Raw genomic sequence first — 10,223 nt, 5'->3', positions numbered from 1 at the left:
TTGGATTTAGATTCATCTAATGCATATTTTATAGAGTTGTGGAAAACACAAAATTTGCTAGCTATGAGCTAGCAAAATGCATAAACATAGAAGTTCCCTAATAAATTTTTGTTCAACTAAAATTTTCCTTTAAAATGTCTAGTGTTAAAATACGCATTTAGTATTATATGTGGTTATGATGCCTAGGTTTATATCCCATTTCCTCAACTGATGAGCTGTATGATCTTCAGCAAGTTACTAAAACTCTTATTATCACCTCAGTTTTTCTCCTTTAAAGTGGGGATAAAATAATACCTAATTCATTCTATGAAGATTTAAATTAGAGAACATATTTTAAGCAAATTAGACAATGCCTGTTACATCACACATGTTGATATCACTACTAAAATACTTACTGAGTAGCTAGTGGAGGACAGTGAGGAAGGGGGAAAGAGAAAGAGTGCCTAGAGAAGCCTAAAACAGCTCACAGAACTACAAGGAGACCAACAGGACTAAAGCATAAGGAGTCAGAAGAAATATGACTCAAGGTTAGACCAGAAGAGGCAGGAATCAGACCACAAAGAGGACTGTAGGTGAAGGTGCAGATCTGGGGCATTATCTTGAGAGCAATATAAAGCCATGAAAAGATTTAAAGGAAAAGAGATCAATCCAACTCCCATACAGAGACTGGATTAAGGAAAAGCAAGAATGTAAGTGGGGAGTCTATGATACAGGAGGAGGGGTACAGATTCCACGTTATGGTAGCCTGGACCAGGAGTCTCCTAACTGAGGCACAAGAAGACTTTCTAAGGGGATATACAGAATGGAAAGCTTAAGGAAATAAGTTTACACACTCTTGCCTTCCAAGTATATTCTTCCATTAAAATGAGTTCTCCAAAAAAAACACCTTAATACCAAAGTCCACAAAACAAAAGAAAGTCAAAAAGCTGCCTATATTTCTTTCATTCATTCAACAGATATTTATACTATGTATCAGGTGCTACCCTGGGGGTTTGGAATATAAAACAAAAACCCCTGCCTTCTTAGTGCTTACATGGGTTGGGGGTGGGAGAAGAGATCACAGACATTAAGTAAATGAGAAGAAGATATCTGAGCAAAGATTTCTAGGAGATGGGAGAGTCTTTTGCATGTCTGAGAGAAGAACATTCCAGACCACTAAAAGGATTCTTATAAGTTAATTTCAGTACATGCCTAACAATAGAAAGTAAAAATTAACAATACCTTCAACAATTCTATCATCAATATCTTGACCTGTTCCATAGGATTCAGTCAGGTATCTATTTAAAATATAAAATTAAAAAATGTGGATGAGAATAACATTGCACACAACATAATTTTAATATTATTTAACACATGTAAAACGGAAACCTAGATGATCATTAGAACTGTTTGTTGAAAAATTACAAATTTATGTTTAAATACAAACTATTTTTTTATAGTTTTTAAAATTTATTTAAAATTCTATTGGATTGCCTTTAACATCTAAATCAACATTTTTTTTTGAGACAGAGTCTCACTCTGTTGCCTGGGCTAGAGTGAGTGCCGTGGTGTTAGCCTAGCTCACAGCAACCTCAAACTCCTGGGCTCAAGCAATCCTTCTGCCTCAGCCTCCCGAGTAGCTAGGACTACAGGCATGTGCCACCATGCCTAAAAATATACATATTTTTAGTTGTCCAGATCATTTCTTTCTATTTTTTAGTAGAGACAGGGTCTCACTCTTGGTCAGGCTGGTCTGGAACTCCTTGACCTTGAGCAATCCACCCGCCTCGGCCTCCCAGAGTGCTAGGATTACAGGTGTGAGCCACTGCGCCTGGCCTAAATCAACATTTTTTAAAATTGTTTTTAGAAATATTCTGATTTTAATCAACTATTTAAATATATCATACACTTACGGCAACATGGGACTACATGGGCATATTCAACTATACGAGATTCCAAAGCCTTTTGTGACAGTCTATTAATTCAATCTTTATGGCTACGGAAAATAAAGCAATTTGCCATGGAACAATTAGGAAGTTATCACACTTCATGTTACGCTGAAAGATAAAATGCAATAGAACAACTATTTCCCTGGCACATTTCAAAACAAAGAATAAGCTTTGATTTACAATATAAGTTTATATTATAAGTTTACAGTTTCTTAACTTTTTATTCATTGTCATTATTGACAATAGACTCACCATATGACTATTACATACAGGAGAGAAAGAATAAAAAAATTGAGCCACTTAGAAATCCAAGAGTATTGAAAAGCATTCATTTAACCAGAATAGCATATATATAACAGCCATTAACAAACTCTTCAATTGTTTTTTCTTTTTTAGAGACAGGGTCTCGCTCTTTTGCCCAGGGTAGAGTACAGTGGCACAATCATGACTCACTGCAGCCTTCACCTCCTGAGCTCAATCAAGCGATCTTCCTGCCTCGGGCCCTGAGTAGCTGGCTGGGCTTACAGGCACGCGCCAGGAGGCCTGGCTAATTTTTTTTATATTCTTTTTGTGGGGTCAGGGTGTTGCTATGTTGCCCAGGCTGGTCTCGAACTCCTGGCCTCAGCCTCCTGAAGCACTTCAATTGGTTTTCAATAAGTAACTCTCAATGGCATACATATTTACATAATGGATAGCAAAATTTCAAAAAGGGTCTGACCATGTGGCAATCAACTAAGAACTTCAACACAGTAGGAACAACCCTGGTGAATGTGCTGGTCCTAGCAATAGCTTAACCACTAGAGTTAATCTCCCTGGGTATGTAAATTAAAAGAACTAAACTATAATGAGTGTTATGATTCCTTCCATTTATAAAATGCTATGATTCTAAACAAAATGTAGAGTCCAATGGCAGCAAAGGGAACACACTGAAAGGAGAGCTGTGTAGAGCAGAAATAAGGCAGATAACCATCAAAAGCTTAAAGTAAAAAATGGTTTCAACCATACCAACAGCAGATATACTGAGAATAGAATGTCGATGGTGGATTTTGAAGGAACATCTCTAAATTTCCCTTTGCCCAACCAGTGCTGGTATCCTCCAGGATCCTCAAGTGATTAACATGTCAGAGCTGGCTTTCAACAATCCGTAGATTAGCTTCCACACAAGGTGTCTGTTTCTTAAAATGGATAGAGCCCACCATTCCAAACTGTGCCATAAAGTATGTCCAGGTATTAAAAGTCAACCTGTTCAAATTCTCAAGGAAATATTTGCACACCCATGTTCATAACAGCACTATTTACGATAGCCAAGAGGTAAAAGCAACCCAAGAGTCCACCAACAAAGTTTGCCTGGATAAACAAAGTGTGGCATATAATTCCAGTGGAATGGTATTCAGCCTTAAAAAGGGAATTCTGACATACTACAACATGGATAAATCTTAAATTCAGCTAAATGAAATAAGCTGGTCAGAGAAAGACAAATACTGCATGATTCCACTTATATGAGGTATCGAGGATAGTAAAATTCATAGAAACAGAAAGTAGAATGGTGGTTGCCAGGGACTTGGGGGAGTGGAGAAATGGAAACTATTGTTGAATGTGTATAGGTTTTAGTTTTGCAAGATGAAAAGTCCTGGAGTTGGGTGCACAACAATGTGAACATACTTAACACTACAAAACTGTACATTTAGAAATGGTTAAGTTGATGAATTTTATGTTACGCATTTTTTACCCAAAAAAAAGGCAATCTGTTCAAAATATTTCAGGTTAGCTAAATACACACCTTAGAACAAATTTTGTATTTTCTGTCTTGCCAGCTCCTGATTCTCCAGATACAATGATAGACTGACTCATCTTGAGCACCTTCATGTCTCGAAAAGCCTTATCAGCTAGGGTCAAAAAAACCATGTTAATGAGGAATATATTAAATATAAAATTATTAAATGATAGTTCCCTTTAGGAGCACCTGCTCTTAAAAATATAAATGTGTGTTTATAATTAACGAAATTTTAAAATAAAATCATTCAAAAGTGTTCAATATATCTCTAAAAATATTTACTTTCAATGTTCTATCTTGTTACCCTAACAGCTAAGTAATATGATATCCGAATAAACAACTATTAAATTTTGCTAGAATGTCTCCATAATTATGAGCTATAGCTCAGCTCTCCCTAACACCAAAGCAGATCTGCAGAGGGATAAAAATGCTCACTATGCATAACTAATAAAGTCCCCAGTGAAAAGCAAGCAGTAACAAGCTTCCAATTAAGAAATATGACAAAAAAAAATTCTGCTGGAGAAAAGAATACATAATTACAAAATAAATCTGTGGGGGTTTTTTTCCCCCGTAATACTACTATTAAATTTAAACATCTTGTAGAATCTATCAGCATTTCGAAGATAGGCAGAATTAACTACTTTAAATTTCCTCCATTTGCCATTATTTATACATATAATTTTTAACTAACTTCATTACATTCCAGCAATTTAGGCTATAAAATATCTTAAATTTTAAGACTACAGAGAACAAGTTGAAAACAATTTTATGCTGCTAAAGCAGTCTCAAAGTAAAACAATCTTAATTTAAAATTAGCGCCTGACCAATTTGGCTTCTGTGAGACTGTTTTTCATCTCGGACTGTGTGCTACCTATACCAATGAAGAAGGCATTTACTCTAAGGGGAGAACACAAATCATATGCAAGAGTACACACATCCCTTTATCCAATTTATCAGCAACCTATTCTACCCCCTTTAACAGAAGGGGGTCCAAACACTTTTTTTTTTTAGCAGTAAAAGGCTAAAAATAAAAGCTGGCTTATTTACATTTCAAATACATAACTTCTCTCCAGTGATGAGCTTGCTCATATTCAGGTTCTAAGGACTGGGTACCATTTTGCAAGCTAATAAAAAACATACTGATGCCCATCAGAGCTTCTTAGAACCAGAAGTAAATTTGCTGCTGCCCTGCAAGTAGCTGACATATTTACTCTGCCCGGTAGTACACAGAACACAGGGCAACCAAATCTGGAAGTGAAGTCCAGTTAGGCCAAAACACAAGCATGACAGGAAAGCCCAAAGAGAAACAGACTGCACTAAGAACCAGCACCAGCACATATCACTTAGCTACTTGGTTGCATCTGGATGCAAAGGGTTATCTAACATCTCTGTGCCTGGTGGGGAGAGGGGTAATTTTTAATTCTGATCAAATAACTCCATTTCTCTGTGCCTCAGAGCCGGAGAGCTTCAAGATGAGAGAGAGGCTGAGAAAGACAGAGACACACACTACTGTCTTCCCACAAAGATTCTCCAGTGGTATGAAGCATATACCAATTTCAATCTTTTAATTTTGTAAAGCCCTGATGCAAGACGATACACAGAAGTCTGCTCTTACAGCTCAATTCTAGCCCATGTAACATGCTCCCAAGTGAAGAGTTGGTAAGAAAGGAAGGCCTGGACCTCAAAACCATGAAAGAGGACACTTTTAAGATGAAGCTTCTCAAATTGAGGAGTCAATAAGTACCATTAGGTCAGGTTTTATCATGTCCTACTTTCAACTGGGCAAATATGCCTAAGAGGACACAGGCATTCACAAAGATAATGATGTATGACTACCCCATGAGTTGGTTGCAAAAGTATTTTTCCCCACCCTGTGTAAAATACCTACTCCTAACAATGTTGATACACCCAAGATGCATACAGGTCCTCCAAAATACACATTCAATTCATGCTATCTTTTATTAATCCAGAAGAAAAACTAAGTAAATTTGTACAATATAAGGAAAGACAAAAATTAAAACACAACTAAATTATTTACCAATTGCAAAGACATGAGGTGGCATTGTCCCAAGTGATTTTCCTTGATACGACTTTATTGTTTGTGAAGAATATATTTTAGGTATGTCAAAATATGGGTTCACTGCAATCAGAATGTTGGCGACATATGTCTATATAAGGAAAGCATAAACATAAAAATTTCCAATTACTGTTTTCATTTAAAGCTAAACAAGGCTTACAGAATAAAGAAATAAAATACAGCAAATTTCAATTCTCTAAATAACCGGGTTTCCCAAATCAGCCCTAAATATTCCCTGGTCTCTACAGGACCCGTATTTCTCCAACTCTTAAATATTTGTATCTTCTCACTGGTAGGCATCTCAAACTCAGCATATTCAAAGCCAAGATTCTCTCTTCCCACCTACGTCTGACTCAAAGAAAATATTCTCCTCCCATGTGCTTTCCCAGGTGCATGGCGTCACCACAGACAGAGATCTGAGTCTCTAGCCTCTGTCTCACTGAGGGTGCTTCTGTTGACTCTACTTACGAAATCTACTCCCATAGTTCTATTCTGATAGCTGAGTTTTGGTCATCTATATTCCTCACCTACTTTATTCATCCTGCTACTGAAGAGTTTAATATTGCTCATGGGACCCTCTAGGTCTGTCCCCATCACTGACTGTCAAGGACTGATTTAGCCTGAGGTGACCATGAGGTCCTAGATTTCTACAAAACAACATATGCTAACCATTGCCTAGAAAATTGATGGATTAAATGTTTAATGAGCAACTTAAACTTGCTTTTAAGTTTGGAATTCAGCACACACAAGATGCTCAACATGAGTCAGCTGATTAAGTGAATTTTGCTTCTAAATATATTTCTAATCAAGAATAGACGTTTAAACCTAAATATACTCTTTAGTTGATTTTTTTTTAAATCAAGGAGAAAAGTCTTAATACTGTATACAATCGGAAGACGGCAAGTAAACTGCTTTGGAATAGACTACATTAGTTCTATTTCCCAGCTGTCACTACTTAGACAGATGGCAAAGACTAAATGTAATTTAGTCAGAATTAAGTCAGTACAATCAGGCAAATTGATAGTGATATAAAAGATTAAGACTGTCACTTGATCTAGTAAGTGTCAAAGAAGCCATGTGTTTTCTTCGTTCAAAAATAATGAAGAGTCCATCTTTATAACAAGAGAACTAAGTGGGGTAATTTATCTCCAGCCAACAAAGGAATCTATCACTAGGTCTTATTAGAATAAAATCTCATACATGCCCAATAAATGATTATATTAATAATTTTAAAATACTAGTTAAGTATCTCTCTGAATGATTTGGTACAAACTTTGACTATTCGCACTGAAAACATTGTGTTTAATTTTTTAATGTTCTAGACTTTTAAAATAGGGTCTAATGAAATATTGCAACTATTTAGACTCTATGATCAGCATTTCTGTGTTCTTGATATTTCCTCAGATACTGCCTCCTATTCTAATCTACATTTTTTCCTCATTCAAATTTTTAATGTCAATATATATTTCTTATAGGTTGCTTTACATTCTCTGCAAAACAATGTGGAAAGTGAATTAATTAAACAGATCTACAGACATATACCAAAAATAAGAAATCAAAACCCAAAATAATTATAGTGTTTTTTAAAATACTCAAATCGGACATTTTTAAGTCTAAAAGACATTAGATGATGCTCTGAATTCATTATTTCACTCCAAAAATATTTATTAAGTGCCTATTAGGTACTAGGCATGCTGTCAGCTCTGGAGTTACAGCAGTATATTAGAAAAAATCCTTGTCCTCATGGAACTCACACTCTATTCAACAAACTCAGATCAGGCACGATTTTCTGTTAGAAAATTTCAAGACTGACAAAATCAAACAGCATCATGTAAAATAATTATCTCCAAAAAAACTCAAACCATAGGTAAAATACTTACATAAATTCTGTCTTTACTATATCGAACTTTGATATTATGGAGGAGTGTGGCTTCATTTAAATACATTAGTGAACCTAAAACATAAAATTTGTAAATCATTAGATAATGGAAGAAAAAAGTAAAATAAAACAATACCATCCTAATTTGAATCACTTTGATCCAACCTAAAATTTACCTGTTAGGTTACATTTAATTCCATCTTTTTAAAACCCGGGTCCATGTAAACCCCAGAGGCTGGTTTAAAATATATCCAGGTTACACTGTGTGTTACAGTGATATTTTAACTAATGAATTTCCAACTAGGGGAGTATAACTAGTGAGTGCCAGTGCATACACATTGATGAAGGTTGGTTAAGAAGTACAATTCAAGTGGAAAGTACTATTATAGATAGCTCTGATATTAATACACTTCTGACAAAACAAAGTGATGAAACTAATCCAGTCTGATGCTCATAATTTTACAAATAAAACACAGAAGATAAAATCTAGAATGAAGAGGGACCATGAAATCATTCACTTAGACCCTCACAACCGACATGAGAAACTAAGAGTCCTGGAGAAATTATATATGTCTTAACCCAGATATGAATCTAATTAATGGCAGAATCAAAATACATATCTTGTTTTTCTGATGTCTGTTCTACTGAGATGTCAGACTTGACTCCCAATCTATTCTTCAAACCCTCCAATCTTCTGAGATCCATTTCAACTGCCAGCTAGAATAGACAAAAAGCACTCCTTGACGACCTTGTTCCCCCTTTAGCACCACCATTTTCTCAAATCATCCAAATCGTAAACTTTAGTCAACACCAGAAACATCTTTTCTCTCCCTCCTTATTCTAAACCACTTTGCAAGTATTTATGCCATGTGAAAAAGTATGGTATAGTACCAGGCTCATAGCAGGCATTCAAACATTAGCATAATCTGAATCTCTGAACATCTCTCCTTTTTTTCCACTTCTACTGCTTCAATCCCCAGTTAGGTCTCATTACCTCTTTTGTGGTCACAGAAGACTCTTATTTATCTATTACCTCAGTCTCTCTCCTCTCTAATCCAGACTGCTCTGCACATCAACAAACTAAAGCCCTAATTAAAACTTTCTCCTCCTCATGAAAACATCGGTGGGTCTCTATCAACTATCAACGTCTATATTTAAGTCTGATCAAGGCTCTTACTAAAGCTGCATTCATAACCTTTTCATATAATTTTCCATAACTCACTTTAATATGGTCTAATTTGTAGGCAGACTAAACTATTTATCAAACCCAGATATCATTCGTGCATTGGCTTCCACCTAGAACATCCTCTACATCGCTAGGTGTCAAAAAATCTACCTGTCCTTTAAGGTCAGTTCAAAGATTATCTCACAAAGAATATTTCCCCATTCTCGCCACCACCAACAAAACTACTCTTCTTGGTACTTCCTTTATGGTGCTTACCACATACTGCCATTATGACGATGATGATTTTACACATCTGGTTTTGGCTGCTAAACCAGATCCATGAGGGCAGGACGCTGCCTGATTCATTTGTTTGTTTGTATGATCCCTCACTGAAGTTATACACAGGCCTACACTGCATGTGCAGTGTAGTGTAGGCCTAACACACAATTCAACAACTAACCAATGCTGGTAAACAGAGCCTCTTGTTAGACCTGCCTCAACAAAGATTGCCCTGGCTTTCTGCACTCATATAATGCAGCTAGTTCGCTTTCCAAGGACACATGCCTCACTGCTTTCTAATGCTACTTGGGGTGGAATAAAGCAGAGTAAGAAGAGAGTAAAGGCACCTAATAGTTGAATGGCAGCTTTCTTTTGATTGAGGAAGGATTTGGAGAGGATTAGGCAGCAGAGGCATATCTGGTTTGGGTGTTTGGTCACCCACCTTTCAATGTCTCTGCTCTTCTACCCTCGTCTCCCAGGAGCCTAGTCTACACGCTGCTCTTTCTTTAACCAAAGCACTCCGCTCAACTACTCCTCTATCTCTCACCTGCCTCTGAAATACCTGGTTGTATGGTATTGTCTCTGCTTTCTCTAAGTAAGAATTCCTGATCCTACAGTACACCTGGGAAAGCTAATCATAAAAACCTATACTGACATGTGAATGACTGCTTGGTCTCCTTTCTTTACCTCCTCCCACACTCATCAGCTGCCTTCTCAGGAATGCCTATCTGGTCATTGGAAATATCTTCCAATGTCTATAAAAATTTGGACAGGAGGGTCTTTCCTTAAATCATGCTACTCGGGCTATTCTGTTTTTATGAGGATATGGAAAAGGCAAGATAGAGAGGAAGATACCTGAACTCTTGGTTTGCCAGAATGAAAATGATAAGTCTCAACTGTCTACATCTCCCTAAAGGGGATGTTCACAGAGGTCTCAGAAACAGTTTCCTACTCCTCCTAAAAATTCTTTCCTACGACCCTCTCCTAGTAGCCAGCCCTAGGATTACTTGATTGGGCTATTTACATGTAATCTTTCATGTGAACTGTTTACCTTTTATGCCTAATTATTCATAGATTTAACTATACTCAAAAAAATACAAAAATTTTAAAAACAATTTTTA

The 10,223-nt window shown here is 36.4% G+C and overlaps 1 protein-coding gene across 1 annotated transcript in view; it reads right to left on the bottom strand.

The window, feature by feature from the left end:
- MYO6 (myosin VI) overlaps window positions 1-10,223 on the bottom strand; it is a 168,695-nt gene that overhangs the window by 101,230 nt on the left and 57,242 nt on the right. The window contains exons 2-5 of the mRNA XM_012646043.1: window positions 7,660-7,733; window positions 5,741-5,870; window positions 3,709-3,814; window positions 1,217-1,277 (exon numbers count right to left, since the gene is read on the bottom strand). Coding sequence (XP_012501497.1) covers window positions 1,217-1,277; window positions 3,709-3,814; window positions 5,741-5,870; window positions 7,660-7,733 — 371 coding nt within the window. The remainder of the gene's footprint in view (window positions 1-1,216; window positions 1,278-3,708; window positions 3,815-5,740; window positions 5,871-7,659; window positions 7,734-10,223) is intronic.

The sequence above is a fragment of the Propithecus coquereli genome, unplaced genomic scaffold (assembly GCF_000956105.1).
Source record: "Propithecus coquereli isolate 6110/MARCELLA unplaced genomic scaffold, Pcoq_1.0 Scaffold24, whole genome shotgun sequence".
In the NCBI taxonomy this organism is placed as follows: domain Eukaryota; kingdom Metazoa; phylum Chordata; class Mammalia; order Primates; family Indriidae; genus Propithecus; species Propithecus coquereli.
Note: the sequence above shows the minus strand (reverse complement) of the source record. Positions and strands in the feature narration are given on the sequence as shown.